At 41.7% G+C, this 24621-nt stretch overlaps 1 protein-coding gene across 2 annotated transcripts in view; it reads right to left on the bottom strand.

Annotated features, from left to right (window-relative positions):
- Positions 1-6667: 6667 nt before the first annotated feature.
- The window catches only part of lima1a (LIM domain and actin binding 1a), a 46544-nt gene continuing 28590 nt past the window's right edge, over positions 6668-24621 (bottom strand). For both annotated transcript variants that reach the window (XM_047375944.1, XM_047375951.1), the window contains exons 4-11: positions 22688-23116; positions 14660-14729; positions 12896-12975; positions 11493-11558; positions 11271-11322; positions 11021-11082; positions 10795-10928; positions 6668-8149 (exon numbers count right to left, since the gene is read on the bottom strand). In XM_047375944.1, the coding sequence (XP_047231900.1) occupies positions 7180-8149; positions 10795-10928; positions 11021-11082; positions 11271-11322; positions 11493-11558; positions 12896-12975; positions 14660-14729; positions 22688-23116 (1863 nt within the window). In that variant the 3' untranslated portion in view covers positions 6668-7179. The remainder of the gene's footprint in view (positions 8150-10794; positions 10929-11020; positions 11083-11270; positions 11323-11492; positions 11559-12895; positions 12976-14659; positions 14730-22687; positions 23117-24621) is intronic.

The raw sequence follows: 24621 nt of genomic DNA, 5'->3' as shown, positions 1-24621 counted from the left end.
TCTGCCTAAAACAAATGTTTAGTTTTTCCTCCATAGATGAAAACTTTCTGTCTGCATCATGCTTTTTATCAGAGGTGCACAAGTCCAGTCCTTCAAAGTTCCTGTCCTGCATCCCTTCTCAAACAGCTGAACTCCCTCATCAGCATGTCGTTTAGCTCTGAGGTGGATGCAGGATGGTAGATCTGGAGGACTGCTGTACCCCTGCTTTAAGTGAAGCACACCTCGCTGCTGGATATTTTCATGCAGATGTAAATGGTTAGTTGTTGCATGCTGATCACCTGCACTTCATGATAGGCTTGTGTGGTGTGTCTGCACGGTAAACAGCTGCATCACTACAGCTCTGTATCACAAAGTTCAGGTTCTGCTTCAGTTTGGGTGCAGCAGAGGTACCAGACGGGTACTGATGTCATTACGGATTTGGATAACACTGACGGGACTCCGTCCAGAGTTTAGCACAAAAAGTGAGGACCTTTTTGTTTGCTTAGTTTGTTCTTAATTGTAACGATGCTTCTTAGCAGAAGCAAATCCAGTTTATTTCCCTTTAAATCGTTCCACATCTGTGCATAAAGCTGCAGAGTTGAGTCTGGGTCGCACCCATGGGCAAACGTTCACAGATCTTCTCAATCTGCTTATTCTGCGCTTGTTTTGTGTCTTTTATTTGATCTGATGATTAAAGTTTGACGAAACAAGACATTTAAAAGTTTATTCATTTAACTAGCGAGGGCCTCAGTAGAGTGGGAGAACCGTACGCCTCTACAGCAGCCTGGCACCTCCTCCTCCATGCTGATTACCAGCTTGGTCACACACTACTGCCCAAAATTATTCACACCTCTGGCATATTTAGCTGTACAACTATTTTCATTCAAAAGTTCTGATAGGAAACGATACAGGCATCTCTGGAAAGATAAGACAAGCGTATCATTAAAAAGATCGTATTGATATTTTTATTTAAAAAAAGCATGTCATGTTATTTCCAGCCAGAAAAAACCTGCCAGGGGTATGGAGAAAACAAAAACATTAGGAAATCAACCAGATCGGTAATTAATCATTAATATTCTGAGTCGTAGGAATTTATTAAATTCAACCAAACAGGATCAGAAACATGAGGTTAACTGAGGATGGGCTTTCTGATTCTGAGACATTTAAAAGAGGACACCAACTCTGCTGACCTGATTACTTCAGGCAGCTTCATCCAAAGTTCAGCGGCTGTGACCACAGATGCTCCATCACCTCTGGTCTCCAGCCGTGTCTCTGAGTCTGCTGCTGCTGCTGGAGGAGGTCGATCCACACTCTAAAGCTTTAATAAAAAGCTAATCCGACATAAATCCGCGATAGAAGCAGTTCTCCATCTTTCTGAAGGGCAGAAACGTTTAATTCTGACTGTAGGTCTGTTATCCAGACTCGCTACTGCTGGGTGAACTAACCTGAACGTTGTGATGCAGACTCCACACACGAAGAAATCACTGATGAATGAGTTTGTTGATGCTGGTTTCCACATAACTGAGAAGGATCTGTTGAATATTATCAGTTGTGTAAAAATTTAACACAACTTTGCAAGTGTATTCCACATTTCAACTACAACCTTTAACAGGTTTTATGAGATAGACCAACACATAACTGGAGTAGAAACTTAATAAATGTTTTTTTTTTTTATTCAGTTTTTTTATTCCATCCCTATCACTCTGATACTCCTAAATAAAGTCTGGTGCAGCTGAATGCCTTCATACATCGTCTAAATAGAGCCCATCCGTTTGTCACTTAATGTCCGGATAAATCCAGCTGTTCTGTGAAGGCCTCCAAGGTTTGTTAGAGAACACGAGTGAATGAAGAATGAATCATGAAGACCAAGGAACACAGCAGACACTTCTTTGCAATGTGTTCCAATCACTTCCATGGCTGCAGGTGTATAAAGTTTGGTGTGAAGAAACCTGAATGTCCTGCACAAAGTCCTGACCTCAACCTTCTTCAACATCTTTCAGATGAATTAGAGTGGACGCTGCAGCTCTGGTTTTCTCATCTACTTATTAACAAACTCCTAAACTTTGTAGATGTTTCCAGAATAGTCATAGTTGCTATTGCTGGGAACGGTGGATCCATTAACAAACTGGAGCTTATGGATTAAGAATAGGATGTCTTCACAGTTCATCTGCATGTAAAAGTAGACCGACAAATACTTTTGGCAAATAGTGCATGTGTAAAGAGACGTTAAAATAGTGCAAATATGTTTATTTTTCATAATGATACTGACTTAACATCGGAAACGATGCCTTACATCACAGGTGTCCAAACTTTTTGTCTTGTGTGCAGAGATCTCTAGGCCCACTAAAAATCTAGTTATATTAGTTAATTAAAAAACAATTAACTAAACATGCATTGTTTTAATAAAATGGACAAAGTCGTCAAATTGCTGTATGGGATCCCTAAATTATATCGATTATTAAAAGAAAGGCATACTAACTTTCTGGGTTTTTAGTTTTTAAGAAGATTTTAATTTGTCCATGCCAATTTTGCCCTAAAAAAGTTTTTTAAAAGTTTCCATCTGCATAAATCACCTGTACTATAGGGCCAAATTTGCATTACTCTTGAACTGTGGTCGGGGGCTGCACTTTGGACACCCTTGCCTTACAGGTCAAATCTGACCCACAACAAGGATGCAAGGACTTAATGGGTGCAGCTTAGCTGGTAGAAACCGATCCTAAAAAACTCTGCAGCTGTCCTGGCAGCAGAAGAGGCTTCTCTAAACACAAATGCATGCCACACCTTTCAGATTATATGTACTAAAAATACGAAAAGCTTCACATTTATGCAGCACTTTGTGTTGGTCTATCACATAAAATTTAAATAAATTACATAAAATGTTGTGGTTATGAAAGGTTCAAGGGGTTTGAATACTTTTGTGAGGTGCTATATCTGTAGCTCTTCACAGGGTCCACTCAGCAGGTTTTTGTCGAGCCAGCATGTACATGAGCGACCCAGTGCTACTGTAAATGTGACATAAAACGTCTGCACAGGGTAAAATCATATCTGCTGGTGTGTGTGAGTTTTTAGCTGTTATGTTTCCATTTCCTTTTAAAACCACAAACTGAGCTTGAATCAGTTGGTTTTCTCCTGCAGGACTGAAGGAAAACATGCTGACATCACAGATAAACGAGACGCAGATGTGGAAAAATCTGCCACATCTCGGTTCAGGGTTTTCCTCACTTAAATAAGTGGTCGCTCAGATTAGAGCTCAACATAGTTTTAGCATATTTCCAGATGCAGTCGATCCTGTTGTAAAATCCATGATTCTGCCTTGTTGAATTGCACTATGATATCCTTGTTCACGTGATCATCAATAAAAGTTTTGTTAATGTAACCAAATTATGCATCTTTTCCTTTTTTTGTACCCAAATTTGATTAATCTAGTTTGTCATAGTAATGTGTATAACAGGCACAATTTATGTGTTTTATGGATACCTCTAAAGGATTTGATTGTGCAAATAATTAAAAGTTATACGGTGAAGTGGTTCGTAAAACTTTAGTCAGAATATTATCCTTTTGGTATGCTCCTCTCTTCTCGCTCCTCGCTTTTATTTCTTGTAATTTTGATGGTTATAGCTTGCAGTGTCTGAGAAAATTTGAATTTTCCACAAAATCAATAAAAACAAATGTCAGGCATCTGAGAAGTATTTCTATGAACTCAATACTTGGTTGGGGCTCCTTTTGCATGAATTACTGCATCAATGCAGTGTGGCACAGTGTAGCCTGTGGTTTCGCTGACGTGTTCTGGAAGTCCAGGTTGCTTTGATAGCAGCCTTCAGGTCATCTGCATTGTTGGTTCTGGTGTATCTGATCTTCCTCTTGACAATACTCCATAGATTCTCTATGGGTTCAGGTCAGACCAGTTAGCTGGACAATCAAGCACAGTAACACCATGGTCATTGGACCAGCGTTTGGTACATTTGGCAATGTGGGTCGGTACGAAGTCCTGCTGGAAAATGAAATCAGCATCTCCATGAAGCTTGTCAGCAGAAAGGAGCACGAAGGGCTCTATAATGTCCTGGTAGATGTCTGCATTGACTGTGGACTTCAGAAAACCCAGTGGACCAACACCAGCAGATGATCAAGAAATGTGGATTCTGTGCCTCTCCACTCTTCCTCCAGACTCTGGGATCTTTATTTCTAAATAAAATGGAAACTTTACTTTTATCTAAAAACAGGACTTTGTACCACTGAGCAACAGTCCAGTTCTTTTTCTCCTCAGCTCAGTTAAGATGCTTCTGATGGATCAGGAATGGCTTGACATGATGAATGCAACATTTGTAGCCCATGTCTAGTATTAGTGGGTATTGCGTGGCGGCTCTTGATTATCCGACTCCAGCCTCAGTTCACTCCTTGTGAAGCTCCCCCAAATTCTTGAATGGATTTTGCTTAACAATCCTCTCAAGGCTGTGGTTACCCCTGTTGCCAATGCACTTTTTCCTTCCACTCAACTTTCTATAAAAATGCAATAACTTTTTCCCTATATTCTCATTTTCTGCAACACTGAGTGGGTTTACTTTATCTGTACATGGGTTTCACTTTCTGAAATGAGCGACAACAAATATTGCAGTTTTCCTGACTTCTTCTATCTGGTGCTCTTCTTTTGTACTGTAGTTAACTATTTAGGACATAATGTATATCTGACAGATGTAATGGACATGTATAGACAGTGCAGCTACACAGGTTGGTTGATGCTTTCGGCTTAGAGGAACATTTTGCAGCAATCACTGACATCTAGTGGCCAGCTTCTAGATAGCTACTGTTCTGGTCTTTGACTACTTTGACAATCATGACTTAATTCTGGTTTAGTCTCCAGTTTTTGTCCTTCCTCTCAGCAGGTCAACTACTGGTGTAATGTATTTTTAAAGGTAACAAAAATTGCCAATAGAGAACCAAAACAGAACTCTGTTGCCACCAGTGCAGAGCTTGGCAGCTGATGGAAGTGAGTGCATCTGCATACACAGTAGGACAAGATGTTTGGACAGGAATCTCAGCACAAATCTCTGAAAAAAAAACCCCATGAAGAACAGACCGAAATTATGCAGGAAGAACATAAGAAGAGCAAGGTTATTTTCTGTGATAAATCCTGGTTTTGATTGTTTGGGACATCTGGAAAAAAGGTGAGAGCCACAATTAGTTCTGTTTGAAGCATCCTGATCCAATGCATGTGTGTGGTTGATTATCAGTGAAGGAAACGGGCTTCAACATGGTTCTGCCCAAGAGGTCTGTCATCAAAACATCCCACAGGAGCAACTTCTTCCAACAATCCAGAAATTATTCGGTGTGGACCTGTGGATTTTCCAGCTTGGATGGTGTTCAGTGTTCCAAGGCAACTTTAACAAATGTAATTAAAAAAAACAAAGTATTGGACCTAAAATCAGGAGATAACCTGATCAACTCCAAGCTGTAAGAAGAAAATGAGTCACCATCAGTCAGGAGTTGGTTCAGAAGTTCAAATTCTGCAGGTCAGAGATCATACCAGGAGTTATGATGAAGAACACTGAAGCCGAGTCTTTAGTCTGAATCTTCTTATAAATCTTTGAAACCTATGAAATGTTTGTCATTGTACTTGAACTTACATCGGGAAATAGAGGTCTTAGTAGCGGCCTTGGTTCTGGTGTCTCATCTTCCTCTTAACCTGAGATTCTCTCTGGAGTTCAGCTCAGTAGCACCATGGTCACTGGACCAGCTTCTGGTATCTTTGTCCGTGTGGGCCAGTGCCAAGTCCGGCTGGAAAATAAAATCAGCATTCCCATAAATCTGGTCAACAGAAGGAAGCATGAAGCGCTCTAAAATGTCCTGGTAGATGGTGGCGTTGCCTGTGAATTTCAGAAAACCCAGTGGACCAACACCAGAGGACATGGCACCCTAAATCATCACACTGGACTTCAAGCAACATGGATTCTGTGCCTCTCCACTCTTCCTCCAGACTCTGGAACATTGTTTTCCAAATGAAATGGAAACTTTACTTTCTTCTGAAAAGAGAACTTTGGACCACTTAGCAACAGTCCAACCCAGTGGCCTCAGTCCACACCTTGTAAATATCCCCTAAACCCTTGATTGGGTTTTGCTTCACAGTCCTTTCAAGACAGCACTTTTTCCTTCCACTCTTTCTAATAATATGCTTAGACAAAGCACTTTGAACAGCCAGCTACTTTTAAAAATGATTTTTTTTTTTTGTAGCTTAGCTTGCTTGTGTCAATGACTCTTTGCTGGAGAACCAAATAGCCAGCAGTCTGCCCCATTATCATCTTGACCAAAATATTTTTCAATAAAACAAAATTTGGCTGTAAACCATAATCAAAACGTTGCGTAATGAATCTGTAATACAAGTTTTATTTTTGAATTGAGTTACGAAAATGAACTTCATTAAAGATGCACCTGTAAGTGGAATGATTTGTACACCAGAGGGCGCTGCATGAGTGCCGTTTGAACATGTAGGACTATGAATTAAAACGTGTAAGTTATACATGCAATCAATTGATTGATTTGGTTTTCCACTAATAAAAAATAATTCACCTCAGGAAGAAAGTTATTTTTCAAATCTTTAGTCATAAAGCCTGTTTGCATTTTATGAGCAGGACTGGAATATCAGTAGTTTTGGAGCAAACGTTTTTACACTTTAATTAGTACTCAGGCATGAAAGTTTGTGTATAAACAATTTATTTAAACAGTAGCAGTTGGGGATTTTTCTTCTCCCCTGGCTTTAAAAACAAACATTCATCATTACATCCAGTTCTAAATATTTAAAATTGAAACAAAGGTTCAAAGTGACAGAAGATGAAGACTCAACATCAGAAACTGGAGAACAGATTCTCTACGTAGACGGCTGAACCCAGCAGGATTCAGGGGATGGTTTCCCCTCGTTAGCAACGTTGTTTTGTTGTAAATCTATTCAAATGTAAATGAGTCAGAAGTTTGCTACAATAAGACCCAGCAGAGCTGATAGACGGCAGTTTCAAGCAGATTACTAAACATTTCATGAAAATAGCAACAAGTCATCCGAAGGTTTTTGCTAATTTCTTATAAAAACTCAACTAAGAAGGGCTTTAGGTGGTTCAGACTGTTCAGTGAGGCACATGAAAAGAGCTCGATATAACACCATCCTTTAAAAAGAAGCAGGAATGGTCAGAAGTCCTGACAAGCTTATAATTCACTTTATACATTCTCCTCCTCCTCCTCCTCCTGTTCCTCCTCTTCACCATAGTATCTGTTTCGCTTGATCATCTCCTCCACGCTCAGCTCCTCCTGCTCCTCCTCTTTATTGTCGACCTCGTCGCTGTCCCAGAAGCCCACATCCTGAGTCGACCGGCTGGCCTCCACCTCCTCTTCAGGAGAGGAGATGGCTGTTGGCTCTGCTGGACTCTCTTGACCCTTCACAGGCACTTCCTCCTCCTCCTCCTCCTCCTCCATCTGCTCCACTTCTTCAGCTGTGTACCTCTTCATCTCCCCCTCCTGCTCCTCCTCTCCGGAGCCGCTCTGTACATCCACACAGCTATCTTCAGGACTGTCGTGCTGTTGCTCCTTGCTGGAGGCTTCAGGCTCGAGCTGCAGCTCCTCTGCAGGAGGAGGGCTCTGACTCCTGTCGGATTGTGCTGCCATTGAGTAGGCAACGCTGCGCTCCTTCAGGGAGAAACTCTGCAGCAGAGAAGGAGAGCCTCGGGTCTGCTCAGTGGGTGAGGATGGAGATTCCTCCTCTGGAGGCCACTTGGCTTTGATGGGCTTAGTGGCGGAGCCCCCGTCTGTGGCCCCGCTGCGATTGGGTATGTCCTCCGACTCCGTTCGTGGGGGCCAGGAGATCTTCAGCCGCCGGGTCTCTGCTGGTCTATCAGTCTTCTCTGGTGTTGCCTGTCCTAGAGCCTCCATGGTGGCAGTCAGGACGAGCACTTTGGCCAGCGGGGAGTCCTCCACGCTGGGGCTCTCCTGGTCTGGTGATGGGCTCTGGGCCTTTGGCTTGATCTCAGGGCTGGACTCGGGTGAAATCTCCTCTCCTTCACCTTTGCTCTCCCACTGCTCTTTGTGAGGCCGGTGGCCGAAGCCCTCGTCGTAGTTTCCTTTGGCCTTGAAGAGCTGACAGAAGTGAGGTTTGCAGTAGATGTTGTTGTGCAGAGAGGCATAGTTCGCCAAACTGACAGAAAAGAAAGAAAAAGGGAGATGAGTGAAATAAATAAATCTCACGTACAGCTCAGAAAATCAGAATTTCATGAACAAGTGTATTTTTTGTCACACATTTCAGAACATTGAACTCAGATTCATTACAGCATTTGAAGCCAGAAGAGCAACTTAATAAACTTTGAGCTTCTTCTGTTCCACTGAAGTTGTGGTTTTCATTGAAACTTTAACAACTGGTCGACTTGTGTTTTTGCGTTGCCGTGTTGTCTTACATATTTGATCACCCTACCGGATAATGAATAGAAATCAGTTTTTTGAGCATTTGACCTGAAAGGAGGCGTTGGTTGAACCAGTATGGAAACTGGTCTTACTATTGTAATCTTCAGATTTTCATCTGTGCAGCTCTACATTAAACCAGTTGAACATGCCAAGTTGCCTTCCAGCATCCTCCCTTGGTTTCATTTTGATAAAGTTTAATTCCCGTTGCTCTGATTTAGTGTTGACCTAAGTTTGAGTTTCCCAACAGTTTAATCCTCCGAGTGGAACTTGTGCAACTTGGCTCCAAACAAACTGCATAATACGGAATAAAACTATGTTGTTATTCCAAAGCAGTCTAAAGTGAGGGGCCCAGGCTCTTCTGTACAATCAGCGAAGATATACCATCTAAACCTTTGGTTTCATTTACTCTAATGAAATTCTAATTATTTTTGTATGTTCTCAAAGTTCAATATTTATTGTCACTCATTTCAGAAAGTGAAACTCGTATCTAATTTAGGTTTACTACACAAAGAGAAATATCTCAAGCCTTTATTTCTTGTAGTTTTTATGATTATGGCCTACAGGTAATGAAAACCTAAAATTCAGAGTCTCAGGAAATTACAACATAGTGAAAACTTTATTGCATATTTATAGAAAGTTGAGTGGAAGGAACAAGTGTCGGAGGAAAAGGTGCACCAGCAACAGGGAAACTGCAGCCTTGAGATGATTGTCAAGCAAAAGTCATTCAAGAATTTAGGGGAGCTGCACAAGCAGTGGACTGAGGCTGGGTTCAGCACATCAAAAACCACCACGCACAGAATATTCCTTCACATGGCTTACAAGGGTCTTACCGAACTGAAGAGAAAAAGAACTGGATTGTTGCCAAGTGATGGTTTAGGGTGCCATGTCATCTGCTGGTGTTGGTCCACTTGGTTTTCTGAAGTCCACAGTCAACTCAGCCATCTACCATGACGTTTTAGAGCACTTCATGCTCACTTCTGCTGACAAGCTAATTTCATTTTCCAGCAGGACTTTGTACCGGACCACACTGCTAAAGGTACCAAAGCTGGTTCAGGGACCGTGGTGTAACTGTGCTTAAATGACCAGCAAACTGGCCTGACCCGAGTATCATCAATAGAGAGATGAGAGACACCAGACGCCTCCATGACACGCTGCACTGATGCAGCAATTCGTGCAAAAGGAGCCCCAACCAAGTATTGACAGTCCAGAAAGGAACAAACTTTTCAGAAGCCTGACATTTCTTTTTTAAATTTTTTTTTTCATCTTATGTAATATTCTAATTTTCTAAGACTTGTCATAATCTGTAGGAGTGGTAGGTGACCTCAGACGATTCTGAGTCACATCCTCCTAGTGATTAATAACAGCTGGGTGTTTACCAGTCATGGGAAAAACCAAGTTCCCATGACTAAAAACTACAACCCCGTGATTCAGTAGCTTGGTGAACCGACCTACTCTACTCTCCAATGTTGCTTAAGCGCATTGAGCTTTGCAGGCATTCATTTCTGCACAGCTCTTTTAAAAAGGGTCCACCACAGCATTTCAATCAGGTTGAGGTCTGAACTTTGACTGGACCATTGCAGGGAATCTGTCGTAGATTTGTGTTTAGGATCATGGTCCAGTTTTTTAACCCAGTTTGGACCAAGCTTCAGCCGTCCGACAGATGGCCTAACATTTAAGTTTAGTTCATGGTCAATCCAATGACCGCAAGGTGCCCAGATTCTGTGCTTTGCAGAACAAGTCCAAATCATCACCCATCCACCTCTGTGCTGCGGGGATTGTGCTGATGTGCTGTTAGGGTTTCTCCAGACATGGCTTTGTTCTTTATGGTCAGACGTCTCTACATAGGTCTCATTTGTCCAGACATCCTGTAGTCTTGAACTTCACGTTTTACCATGATCTGGTCTCTCAGAGTCTGAGATGGAGCTCTTGAATTTTAGCAGATTTTTTGTGTCCCCTGCTTGCAGTCTGAAATGTTTTACACTTTGAAAATGTTACACAGTAGAACGATGGCCTTTAGATGGTTTGAAATGGTGTCCTAACCTTTCCCACATTGATGAGGAGCAAGAATTGCTTCTTTGCCGACTTACCTCAATATTGTGTTCACAAAGACCGTAGGCTCTAGATCCACAAAACTAGAAAACAGCTGCTTTTATACTTGGTGGTACTTGACGATTTGATGATTAATCCACCAAGTTGATTAAATTTCATCGGGGAAGCAACAAGGGTTACTTAGTTTTACTCAAGATTGCAGGTTAAAAATTCGACATCTTGGGGTTTCTTTTAAATCTGAATTTTATAGGTCAGAACATTCCTAACTGTATTGCACATTTAATTACTGTACCTTCAGTAGATATAGGTTGTCATGACCTTTTGTGTCCTCACCTGAGTTTGGTGTTGCAGTGCGAGCAGCGGAAGCATGAGCTGTGGTACACGTCCTTGTTGGCCACCAGCCTCTCCAGAGGATAGACCGTCTTCTGACACGACACGCAGGTCTCCCTCACAGGCAGGTGGAAACTCTGCACATAAAATATCAACTCGTTCATTCCTTCACATGGGCCAGGTGGGATTTATATGTCAGAGGAGCCTGAAGTTCCCTGTGTGGACTCACCTTGGGGGTCTTTGGGTAAGGGGAGTCCTTCTGGCTGGGGGATGGAGACCCTGGACCAGAGCCTGAAGGAAGGAACAGTTTAATATTAAGGCAGTGACATAAAATGAACACCAGAGGGTGTGACTTTCATGGTCAAAGAGTGGGGCCTCCACATTGATTTCATATAAGTGGGTCAGCAATCACAAATAAATGAGGTAAGCAATGAGGGTTTGGATTTTAACATCACTTTAAAAGCAACAGAGAGCATTACCGTTGCTTTCTGAGGTAAAGACTCTCCTGCCATTTGGTTCAGACTCTGGACTCTGAAAAATAAGAGTTAAACCTGATCACTGCGACACACAACCAACATGTTCAGACAGGCTTCTTGAACAGCGTATGCAGAAAACCATCCGCTGTTCATGAGTTTAGCAATGAAGGGATGAAAGTGAAGGCATGGAGAGGCTGAAGCGTGAAGTACTGATTGTAATCTCACCATTGCCACAGAGCAGGGAGGGACGTTTTCCTTCTGTTTTCCACAAAACCCGTCTAGATGATCGCTCTGAGAAGAACACAAGAGGTGAGAGGGAAAGGTTCAGGCACCAAATAACCACATAGGACATCTTTTGTTTCTCCCACTGCGGCGATCTAGTCTTCAGATGGCCTACAGTTTAGTCTGACTCATAATATACAAAGCATTGGTTTCGTACAGAACATGACATTTTCTGAACCTAGAATTTTGTGACCAGGTTTGTTTGTCTCGTGCTCCCTTTGGGTCTCCTTTGTAAAAGTTTGTTTTGTTTAAAAAAAAAAGAAAAAGAAAAGGGGGTGGGGATTCTTTTTATGTCAAGTTTCTACTTCCCTTCCAGTACAGCTGGTTTAAGATGCAGCTCGATGTCGTAAAAATGTGGCTTTGTGATGACATTCAGTTGTCAAGTGAATGCATTCAGTCAGTTTTTTAAGATGTTTGGCAAACATGACAACAGAAAATCAGAAGAATATGAATGAAGACCTTCAGGGTAGCTCGTGGCTAACCCCTCAGCTACCTGGTTGTCAACCTTGCAGTCAGTTGTTACCTAAAAATGTCTTCATTGTTAGTTATTATAGTAGCATTTAAACACCTCTGGCTGCTTATTACTAAACCTTTGGGACAGTTTAGATGTAGCCCCCATATTTCCATGTTTTTATGATTCACTCCCCTCAATATGCTAATAATCATCATCTCACTCATAATATGCTAATAAGTCTCATTTAAGCACCAGAAATACGATAGTTAAACAGGACTAGTTTTTAATCCTTTAAAGCATCTTGTCAGGAATAACTGGATAAAGTGTTTAATGTTCATGTGTGAGCTGGTGATGCCTCTACACCAGCATGTCTGTTAGCTGTTAAGCTTCCCCTCATTAGCAGAGAAAGAACACAGTTAGTGGGTTTTCATTATGAGGCACCAAAACTATGGATCAATCTACTTCCAGATACCAGGTAGGCTTGTTCACTCAGTGCTTTTAAGACAAATTAAATAACTATTTGTTTAGTACTGCATATAAGCTTTGAATTGTCAGTACTTCTGTCTTGTTTATCAATTTTATTTTTATTGTTGATATCTTTGTTCTAATGTTTTAAATGTTATGGTTTTATTGTTTTTTTTATTGATTGTATGTATGATTATTTGTGCATACCTGCCAGTGTTTATTATTTGTAAAGCTCTTATATTAACTATACAGGTGATTTAAAAGCTCCATCCATCACTTCGCTAACATTCGAGGAGTTTGTGGAGGCAGACGCCATGAGCTGCAACATCAGAGGTTTTTTATCATTTTATCTCTTTGCTCCATTTCCCCAGTTTTGTTGAGCCTCTATTTAAGAAGGGGTAGAAAGCAGGCCAGGATATAAACTCACAGCGACTTCCTGTTTGGAGATGGCAGCTTTGTAGAGGGCCATCCTGTCACGGAGAGGAGTGGATTCAGCAAGACTTCCATCTGAGAAAACGGGAATAAAATCTTAGAGTCTAATAGATGAGGACCACTGAAGTCCAGTTTTATCCACTTTACCCACTTAAACCTTCCTGTGTCTGAAATAGGATTCCTTTGACCTTCTCAGACAGGAAAACATCAAACATTCTGTTCTACATTGTCACTTGTTCCACTTCAGATCTCATTAGGAACATTGTTCAAGATAAAAACAAGGTTACAATATTTTGTCCCTCCCAGTTCAGGGTGGGTACAGGGATTGCTGGTCGGTCCAAACAGGAACACAAGGTCAGGAGATGTGAAGAGGGAAGTAGGATTTGGCCTTTTCCTGTGCACTTTTAAACCATCTGCTGATCACAGAGCACTTTTTGTCGTCACCTCTGACCCTTCTCCTGAATTTTGGGAAGGATGTAAATCCATTCAAAGGAAGGAAGGATCGCAGACTTTTGTAGAACATTGCAAGTTGTTCTTAGTTATCTTGGTTGCAATGCTTTTTTGCAAAGTGCAGGAATTTACTAATACAATGACATCTTCTGTTAAATACATCATTGCATGAACACAAACACACTCATCAGCCACATAAAAATGTCCTGGAAAAGGTTTTGACAGATCCACTCAGTCACATTATTAAAGTACACCTTTCTAATTGTAAGCACAAAATCAGTCAACAACATGGCAGCATAATAATGCTTTTAGGCATCTAGACATGGTGGAGGTGACAATGTTTAAACTGAGCATTTTGATGGGGAAGAAAGGGGATTTAAGTGACTTCAAACATAGTCGCTCTGAGCATTTCGAAAACTGGTCATCTGCTGAAATGTTCTTAACCATCTCAGGTTTACAGAGAAGCTGTGTGGATGAAAATGTCTGATTTCAGAGGGGAAAGGGCAGATTGGTTGGGAGGATAGAGGAGTGCCAGTAGCTTAAATAACTACTGGTTACAACCGAATTATTCAGAACACCATCTCTGAACAAACATTTCTCCAAGTCTTGAAGCAATAACAGATTGATAAAAATGTGGTTTGGTGTAAACATGAAAGCAATGAGCTCCACAGTCACCAGATGGATGTGCAGCTGATACACTGGCAGCAGCATTATGATGCTTTCATGTCAACATGGACCAAATTGTGAGCAATTAAGGCAGTTGTGCAGGCAGACTATGATCCAACCATGTACTACCATGGTGTACATAATAGTTGCTGGTGAGCGCACAAAGTAAAAAGACATTAAGTCGTTAAACAGATTGTTTAGCTGCCGACATTACAGGATCCTTCTTCCAAAAGCTGACACTTTGTCATGAAAGAACCTCATTGTTTCTGATTTCTGCTCTGGTGGAAGAACATTTCCATCATTTAACAAGAGCATAACTAACAGATCTGCATGTGCCTGAACAAAGAGATGCAGGGATGCAAATCACAATGAAAAATTAAAGACATTTGGGGAGACAGGCCAAGTTCATGCAAAGACCTGAAGCTCTGTTCCATTTTGGCAGCTTTTACTTTTAAGTATTAATGGACATTTTAAACTTAATCACAATTAATTTGGCAGCTTAAAGAAGTATAAACAGAAACTCAAATTTTAAATATTAGGTTTCACAGAATCTGAAACTCCAGCATTAAGTTCATTGAGTAAAAGCTTAGAATTAGAAAATGAGTCTAAAGATGCCAAACAATGTACAAAGGAATCCATGTACCTCCTAGAAGCTGGTCCATGTTTGAAGAGTTACTGCCTGCGATTGCTCGACTCGTCTGCCCTTTGGATCCCTGAAAGGACAACATGAAATGGTGTTAGAGGTATAAGGCAACTCGAGCAAAGATAACAGCCGTTTGACGCTCACATGTTTCAATAAGTTGAGCAAAGAGACAGGAAGCAGCACCGTCTGTCCTTCCAGGAGGATTGAAGAAGAATTAGATGAGAGAAAAGCAAAAATGAGTTGAGAACAACAAAGGTGAGGTCAAGTGTGGGTGTTCAAACCAAGCCACTTTAATCCCCTTAAGAGCTCAGAGAGACGGAGCCTGAGACAGACGCCCCATCTGTCCAGAGACAGACCCAAAATAACTTAAATTAGGTATTTTATGTTGTAGTTAAATACCAAAGTTCTGACTTTGCTTTGCATCAATAAAAACTGAACACTTAACACTTTTTTTTCAATTTTGCGTACCTTTATGGAAAACTGAGATCCGGCATGGCTCTGAGGCATTACCCAAACTGTTTCTCAGTAAGCAGAGCTCTGCATGCACAGGGTTATTGCTCAATAGGTTGCTGTGCTCCTAATATAAAGGAAATGGTTAATGTGGTGACACACGGTCTAAGCACTCTGAGGTGCTAATGCTGGCTTCCTTCTAATGTTACAGCTCAAATGTTTGATATTACCTAAAGTCCAGATTGCACAACAGAACAACAGACATTCTATCCTATATATACAAGCCTTCAGCTTGCTGGAGGGACTAGCAGCTCTCCTTTATCGCATGTCCAACCACTCACTTAAGAGATTGACCCCTGAAGTTAACATGCGGTGTCTGATCTCCATCCTACTTCTGGTTTGCACACCTGAGCTGCTCAGAGTCCCTACAGGCTCAGGGCGTCTGCAGGCTGCAGCATGTCAAGCTGGAAAAACGGATGAGCTGGTGATGAAAGTACATCTTGCATGATGAAAGTCAGATGAGCACCAACTTGTCTGAAGCAAACTTGGACAGACGTGCGCAGAAAGTTTCTTATGTTCAACTCTGGGAGACAACTCTTAACTTCCACGTGCACGCTGTTTGGCAACTCGGATCAGTAAAACTTCGGTGATTAATGATCAGGTTGACGGGGTCAGGTCAGGGGGGCAGCTACGGCTCGTCAGGGAACAATCACTTATGTTTTGAATGTTGGCCAACACCAGAAAGGTGTTCAAAGTTACATTTTCAGTTGAATATATTTGGCTCCATTTATAAACAGAGTCTGCTCATACGATCATCAGCAGATGTTTATTAAGCCTGAGGATGAAACTCCTGCTTGCAAAATTGTGTAAATCCTGAACAGAGGTCAGATTCTGTAACAAACATTGTCCTTTAAACAGTGGGTTTAAAATTACACTGGTGATTTCAGGAGACATCTGTCAGATGAGAAACACCAACCTGAGGGGGAGACTCAAACATTTACTGGGAGAAACGTTAAGTTGCATTTATGACATGGAAGGGTAAAAGTTTGTTTTCAGTCTTCTACTCACACAGAAGCCATGTCTTGGGAGCCTGAGAAAAGATTTCCTTAAAGTAGTTTCAGAGTTAAAATTTTTACAAGCAATGCTTGCATTGTTTGAAGATAACAGACTGTTTTAAAGAGTTTGTCAAAGCCCCGTCTCTAATCTCTGACATTCGTGCTTCATGCAGTCTTGTTCAATACATTTCCATAGCCGTGCCATAGCACCACATACAGGCCTGGCATAGTAACTATAGTCATGTGGAGATTTTATGGATTGTAAAGACATTTCTGGAAACAAATGCTGTTTGAGAGAAACCATTCAGAAACGATTAAAAACTTTTCTTGTGGACAAGGCCTTGAAAGTGATGATGGTGGTTCTCCAGCTGCAAGACAATATCATATTTACTTGGTGTCCTCTAGTTTTATGTCCCAAAGAAAGTATTCCTGGTACAGTGAATGTCTCTTTCCTGGACAGAGTGACGGACTGAGCTATTGCGGCCATCAACTTCATGCACTTGCTTTTTTCTTTCCCATAGAAAGTAATCCTCACTCAGGGCTTCTGTGTTTTTTCTTCAATCTTTACCATTTTTCTTTTGAATAGAAAGTGCTCCAAGCCCGGTGCTTAAGGGTTTCTTTATGACTCTGTACTGGCCGGAGAAACTGACTGACCTATTGCTGCCATGAACTTTGTGCACTTAGTTTACTTTTTATTGTTGGAAGAAAAAAGGGAATGTTTGTCTGGCATTATGTTTAGCTGGCCCTTCCCTGGACAGGGAAATTAAGAACTACTGCTGTTATTAACTTTGTTCATTTTTGTCCAGCTTTTCTTTCATAGAAAGTGCTCCTGATCCAGTGCCCTGTGTTTAGCCACATCTGACTTGGGTGAAGCTATTGTTAGATCTAATGTGGTCTTTACCGTTTGGGACCCTGTTTCTTCCCCCTCTTTCACATAGAAAGTACTCCTGGCCAGGACAATTTTTTTGTGTGTTCTTGACTCCTCTCCCCTTTTGAAGCAGATGGTTGCTTTTACCAAACATGGTTCTGCTTGAGGTGTCTTCCTGTTAGAAAGGAAATAGTTCCTCTTTACAGTTGCCACCTGCACACTAAGGATGAAGGACAGCTGCTGCTACTTGAACTGAATTGGACAAATTTATCTAAAAGAGTACCTTGAGATACAATATGTTTTCAATATCAATAAACTTAAAACTACGTCACTGAAGGCCAGCAGATGTCACAACATTTATTAAAACACATGAATAACATGTTTTCACTATGAACCAACAACAAAGCTAAAGTAAGTATTAAACGAAGACAAAGCGCAGTAAAGATAACACCAGAACAATGGATACACTCCAGAGAATGGATTATCTCTTTAAGAACCGGGGTGGAGCTGATTGTGGGGGAGCTGGAGGGTGTCCAATACTGGCTTGCATGCATTCATGAATTAAGGAGGGGTAAACACATGGGGTCAGTATAAACAAGCAGATGCAGCCAGGCACCATCTCTGGAGGCCAGACAAAGGATCTGCTCCTAATCTGGATACCATTAAAGCTTTCAGACAGACAGTTCCCCACCTCACATAAATATACTTTTTACCTCAAACAATACACCATCCTTTACTCTGAGCCTTACCACAACAAAAACAAGGGGAAGAAGGAACCTTGAGCATCAGTTTACAGTCTGCAGACACATTAACATTCCCAGATAAAGACCAACTGTGTTTGAACGGAGCTGAATAGAGCTACTAATAAAGTCCATAAAGAGGCCTGTGACTCGTCGGTTCATTGCAGGAACTTTACAGCCAGACGTGCATGAACGGCTTCTTTCAGCTACAACATCCAACAAAAAACAGGCAGAAACAGCAAAAGTGCAAACTGCAGTGAAGCCAGCGGCCAAACAAAGAGCTACAAACACATGAACCTGTCAGTGAAACACCATAGCTACCTTCAGTGAAGACAAAGCAGATGATAAGACAGCGAGGAGCCCGAGGTGAAGGCAGCTCTGGGGGGGGTTGATTTCATGTATGAAGGCGACACCGGCAGCTCAGCAGTGGGAAGAAGCACTCTGTGGCTCTGACAGAGCAGATGTGGGTAGGGTCTGTCTCTGGAGAAGGTTTTAGGGAAGGAGGAGGAGGGACAGACTGGGAGGAAGGGGCGAGAGGGAGCAGGTGTTCCTGTGGTAGGGGGGCTGTTTATAAGAGGGTGTGGCTGAGCATAGGTAGGGACGACACCAGGAGGAAAGATGAAGGCTGCTGTGATGTTACACGGGTGGGGGGTTATTTAACCTTTAAAATAAAACCGTCACAGCTCCCAACCTCAGAGTGAAGCGACGAGCAAACAGAGGGAGTGATGTGGGACAGGAGGATGGTGGAGGAGCAGCTGGTGCAGGGTGCAAATGCGGGAGTAATAGAGGGGGAGGAGAGATGGGGGTCAATTAATTTCAGGGCGTCTGCTGACTCCACGCTGAGAGAGAGAACCGGAGGAGACAGATAAGAGCCGACTAAGGGTCTAAAGCCATCTGAGCTGCTCTGTAAGACTGTTCTCCGTCACAGCGGAGCTAAATGTTCCTGTCAGCATGCTTACAGGGACCCATTACGTTCAGCTGAAAGCGGAGTATCATCAAAGGAGTTGCTTCACATTAAATGTGAGAGCACCAGCAGGAACCAGTTATCGCTGGGGTCAAACTTGGAACCAGAAGATCCTTCATGACTTCATCCCTTAACATCTCCCTGGTTTTTTAGTCATCACTCAGTTTGCAGCAGCCTAGTGTGCCAAGGTCACAGAGCAAATACTGTCTCATATATCCATGCACACCACCCACCCTCAGCCTTGCTCATATTTTTCAGGATTGTTGCAGCACCATGCCTTGCACACACATTCATATCCCTTGAACTTCTCGTATTTTACTGGGATTCTCTGTTATAAAGCAAAATAAATCAGCACATAATTTGGAAGGAAAATGATCGATGGTTTTCAGTAAAAAACAAACAAAAAAAAAGAGCTTGATGTGTTTTTATTCAGTCCCCTAATTCTGATACCTCTAAATAAAATCCAGTGAAAGTAGTTGCCTTCAGAAGTCTCCTAATTAGTCCGCTGTTCTGTAATTTACGTTACAGCTGTTGGCCTCCTTAATGAAAGTAGGGTGAAGTTGTAAAACAGCATCCCGAGCTTTTAAGATCATAGAGCTCTGTTGAATCCATCATCTGAACATGGAAAGTGTTCGGCAGAAACAGAATTAATCAGAAGCAGAAAAGAGAGCCATGGCAGCTCTGGAGAACGACCAGAAGAAAATCTGTCAACAAAACATCCATTAGTCATGCACTCCTTGCTGCACACCATCCTGAACACACCATCTCCGCAGTGAAACATGGTGGTGGCAGTATCATGCTGTGGGGATGCTTTTATTCCATGGAGAAGCAGGTCAGAGTTGATGGGAAGATAAATAGAGATACGAGGCAACCCTAGAACAAAACATTTTGGAGGCTGTAAAATGCTTTAGACTGGGGTGGAGGTTCACCTTAAACTTGCAGCATGTAGTTTAGATCATAGCACAACCAAGTGCTAAAATGGTCTAGTCAAAGTCCAGACATAAATTCAAATTTAAAATTGCAAGACTTGAAAATATATAAAGATGGATGATCACAGGTGTTCTCCATCCAATCTGACAGAGTTTAAGCTATTCTGCAAAGGAGAATGGGCATAAATGTCAGCCTCTTGATGTGCAAAGCTGGACAAGACATGCCTGCATGCCACACTTTAAATGTTATTTGGGTCATTTTCCTTCATCCTTACAACTATGCAATACTTCCTATTGGTCTTTCAATCTTTAAATCCCAATAAAATGCATTGAATTTTGTCACTTTAAAGTAAAAAAAAAACATGGAAAGGTTTAAGGAATACTAGCTTGTAATTTGAGAGAGAGGTGAAGCTCAAATTTAAAATCTGTCTAGAGCTAAACTGCTTCAAGGCAAACACAAAAGCAGAATAATTGCCGAAAACAAAAGGAGGTGGTCATTGACCTGGGCAACCTGTGGTCAATGACCATGCTTTGACATTGTCTCTGGTTCAGGATAGGATTCGTCTGTGCGTTGTGGGTCTACATGTGCTGACACCAGCCTCAGTCCACTCCTTATGAAGCTTCCCTCATTTCTTGAATGGATTTTGCTCGACAATCATTTCATTCTGTGGTTGTCCCTCTTGCTGGTGCACCTTTTCCTACCACACTTTCTCCTGCGACTCAACTTTCTGTTTATGCTTGGATGCAGCACTCTGAACAACCAGCTTCTTTAGCTATGGTTTCCCTTAATTGTGGAGGGTGTCAATGACTGTCTTCTGGACATCTGTCCAGTCTGCAGTCTTTCCCTACTGACCCAGACCGAGAGACTATTTAGAGGCCTAGGAAACGCTTGCAGGTGTCTTGAATTAATTAGCTGATTAGGGTGGGACACCATGAATTTGCAATATTTAACTTTTTCACAAGATTCTAATTTTCTGACACTCTGAAACTCGTATCTTATATAGATTCACTACAGAGTGTCACACTTTCTGAAATGAGTGACAGTAAATATTGAACTTTAATGAAATTCTAATTTTTATACCATCTAAACCTTTGGTTTAGATGGTATACAGAAGAGCCTGGGCTCCTCACTTTAAACTGCTTTGGAATAACAACCAAGAGTTTTATTCAGTATTATCAAGTTCCACTGGGAGGATTAAACTGTTGGGAAACTCAAACTTAGGTCAACACTAAATCAGAGCAACGGGAATTAAACTTTATCAAAGTGAAACCAAGGGAGGATGCTGGAAGGCAACTTGGCATGTTCAACTGGACCAGTCTCCATACTGGTTCAACCAACGCCTCCTTTCAGGTCAAATGCTCAAAAAACTGAAATCTATTCATTATCCGGTAGGGTGATCAAATATGTAAGACAACACGGCAACGCAAAAACACAAGTCGACCAGTTGTTAAAGTTTCACTGAAAACCGCAACCTCAGTGGAACAGAAGAAGCTCAAAGTTTATTAAGCTGCGCGTTTGGTGCTACCACAAGCAGAAGATCAATGAGGTCTTTGATGATGCGGAGAGATGGGAGGGAGGGTTAGAGAAAAAACAGGGCTGAGATTGACGAAGTGGGAGACGGGCTCAGGAATGATTGATGGTGGTGGGGCTTTTATGGCCTTTGGAGGGGGAGGAAAATGGTCTGAAGAGGCTCCGAGCACAGATCAGCTGTCTAAAGTCATGAGCCTGCAGCATTACATCATCTGCCCTCTGAAGAGTAGATCAACAGAGCAGCAAGAGGCTTTGGACATACAGTGAAGGCTATTGTGTAAATCTTACATGCTGAGCTGGATTCTTGTATTTCTTCTCATGGAGTCCTAAAGAGAAATTTAGCAAAAAGCCTCCAAGTCCCTGCAGCGTGTACCCATCTAATGCTTCAAAAGCTTTCACAAGTAGGTCGGTGTGGTCCGGAGAAAAAAAAGAAGTGATTTCAGAGGTTAAAGTACTGTCTGAAAAGATCAAACCTAAAGACCACCAATCCTTACTTCATGACATTCTTCCACAGAAATGGATCTGTTAATGGAAATCCATCCTAACCCACAATCTGCTTTTATCTTCAGGACACTTACTATTCAAACTGCCCTCAGGTACAACCAACTCTGAGTCTTTGGGTCATTCTCTCTTTAAAATACCTGGTAGATGCTCCTCTTATGTGAATAAACAAGTCTAACTTGTTGCTGAAGACATCCTGACAACTCATCTCTGGACAATGGTATTTAACACCTAAGTGACTAATTAGCTTTTTTAATTGATAGTAAATATCCTAGAAAGAAATTCAGCATATAAATGACAGAACTGACTGTAGATGGATGGGCCTGGAGATGGACGTACATGTGAGCATGCACAGTTCTGATTACTTAATTTAAGCTTTATTCCATCAATGGGCTGCAGCTCAAACTGTATATATATTTAAGTGATTGTGGAAAAAAAAATACAGAAAGGAGAAAACAGGAAAACATCAGTAGGAAGTTTGTTTTTGTTGGTCTGTATTAGGTCGTATCTAGTAGAAGAACGCTTACACTCCTTAAAGCAAACATATGACTGGATGGTAAAATTCCTCCATTTTTATGCTCAACAATGAACAATTAGCAGCCTGAGGGAGCGTGAAGGAGATGCTGGCTGTCAGCTGAGAGTGTGTGTGTGTGTGTGTGTGTGTGTGTGTGTGTGTGTGCGCATGTTTAAGCAGAGGGGTAAGCAGTGAGGCTGCACCATGTGACCAAAAGCAAGAGGGCGCGGGAGCAAGCCGACCTCAGAGAGAACAAGCTGATTCTTAATAAGTCAAACTATTTTTAGTTCAGTTTCAGGTGAAACTGACATTACAGACTCCGTTCAATCATGTCCTGTTAACTCTTGTATTTCCTGTTAGAAAGCCAGATATGCATCATATCATCTGTATAATACGTAGAATCTTGTTCTGACAAGAAGTAAAGAGTTTTTGATTGGTTTACCTTAATACATTAGTAGGACGGGGTGCAGACTTACATTATCAGGGCTTTCTCCTCTCTCAAACATCATCTTCAGACTGTTGATGGGAACACTGGGCTTCTCGATGTCAGACACCTCAGCTGCTGCTGCACCCTCCCCCTCCAAATCTTTACTGGGCTTTGCCTCCATCTCCATCATGTCTTCAGGCTCCTCCGTCAACTGGTTGGTTCTGGTCTCAGAATGAACCCGCGCCTCTAGCACTGTATTGTGGTCCAGAGAGGATTTTGCAGCTCTCAGGATCTTAGTTTGGGTCTGGATAAGAGATGAAGGTGCAGGTTTAGGGAGTGGGGATGAATTGCTTAGGCTCCGAGTGACAGTGGGGTTGCGAGGTGGGGCTCTGTGGTTGGATGATTGTTGCTGCTCCCAATGTTTCTTTAAGATGCTCAGATTTCCGCCAGACAATGACGACGGAAGAGGTTCTACAACCTGCAGACAGCACAAAAGATCTATTTTAAATCAGATCAATTTACTGTACAACATTTGAATTCAAAAGGTAAGCAGAGTATTCAATGTGCACCAATCTGGTGTCTAGAACCGCAAATACAAAACTACTTTAACAGCTGACTGTTCTGGGTTATAGAATTAGACTAATTTCCAACCCTGAAACAAATACCTGCACAAGTCTAATTCTGAGATCAGTCAGCTATAGTAAATCACAGTGGAAAAATGTTGGTTTTGCCTAAAGCCCAAAGCACACAAAAATAAAATGAGGAAGGTTTAATGAGAAACAAACTTCACAGCTCCTCATTCAATAGCGGTTATTTTTTTTTATTGGATGAATATTTAAATTGTAAAGTGTAAAAAGACAACTTTACATCAAAGTTTTCCATCAGATGATCAAATAAATGTCGCAAATGAGGTAAAAATGACCCTCCGGTTGTAACTTGTCACACATCTTAGCCCCCCCTTCTTTTCACACCCGCAAACTCCATCATTCATAGTGGAAGAATGTTTAATATGAACGTGCATCTCTTGTACAAACCTGAGATCATGCTAAGACATGTTTTGTGAGAGCAAGTCGAGCGTAAACAGATTGATAAGATAATTTATAAACCCGCTCTAAAGCCTTTTGGGCTCCTGCAGTAGGGCTTCGAGACTGTGAACAGCTACTTTCACAGAATTGCCATTGTTCTGCTAACTGTGTCTTTAAGGTCATCGTCCTGCTGGAAGATGAACCTCTGCCCCAGTCTCAAGATTTTTGCAGTCTAACAGATTTTCTTCCAGGATCGTCCTATATTTAGCTCCAACCATATTTCCAATCAACTCTGACCAGCTTCTCTGCCCCTTCTGAAGAAAGGCATCCCCACTGCATGATGCTACCACTACCATGCTCTACTGTAGGGATGGTGTGTTCAGGATGATGTGAAGCATTCACTTTCCACCATACAGCATTGCGCATGCAATTCAAAAAGTTTAGGTTTGGTCACATCTGACTAGAGCACCTTCTCCCATGTTTGCCATGTTACCCTTGACTTCTTCTAATGACCTTTAAAAAAAATGATTTCTTCTTGCCATTCTTCCATAAAAGACCAAATTTGTGGAGTGCATGACCAATAGTTGTCCTGTCGACAGTCCCATCTGAGGTGTGGATCTCTGCAACCCCTCCAGAATTACTATGAGCCTCTTGGATGTTTTTCTGATCAATGGTCTCCTTGCTCAGCCTGTCAGTTTAGGCCTTCACAGTTCTGCACCATCACGTTAGTCTAATCACTTTAAATCCCAATCAAATTCACTGAAGTTGTGTTGCAATGTGGCAAAATGTGGGTTGTACATTAAGTGTGATTAAATATCTTAAACAGGCTTGTGATTTCTTTTATTGGCATTTTTAACTCTCCTGTTCACCTGGATGCCATTAAAAGCTGCAGCAGTGTGCAATGATCAGGCAGAAAATAATGTTAAAAAGGCACCTCTACTCCCTTCCAAATAGGGTC

The sequence above is a fragment of the Girardinichthys multiradiatus genome, chromosome 1 (assembly GCF_021462225.1).
Source record: "Girardinichthys multiradiatus isolate DD_20200921_A chromosome 1, DD_fGirMul_XY1, whole genome shotgun sequence".
NCBI classification, from domain to species: domain Eukaryota; kingdom Metazoa; phylum Chordata; class Actinopteri; order Cyprinodontiformes; family Goodeidae; genus Girardinichthys; species Girardinichthys multiradiatus.
The sequence above is the reverse complement of the archived record's forward strand: the minus strand, read 5'-3'. Positions and strand labels throughout refer to the sequence as shown.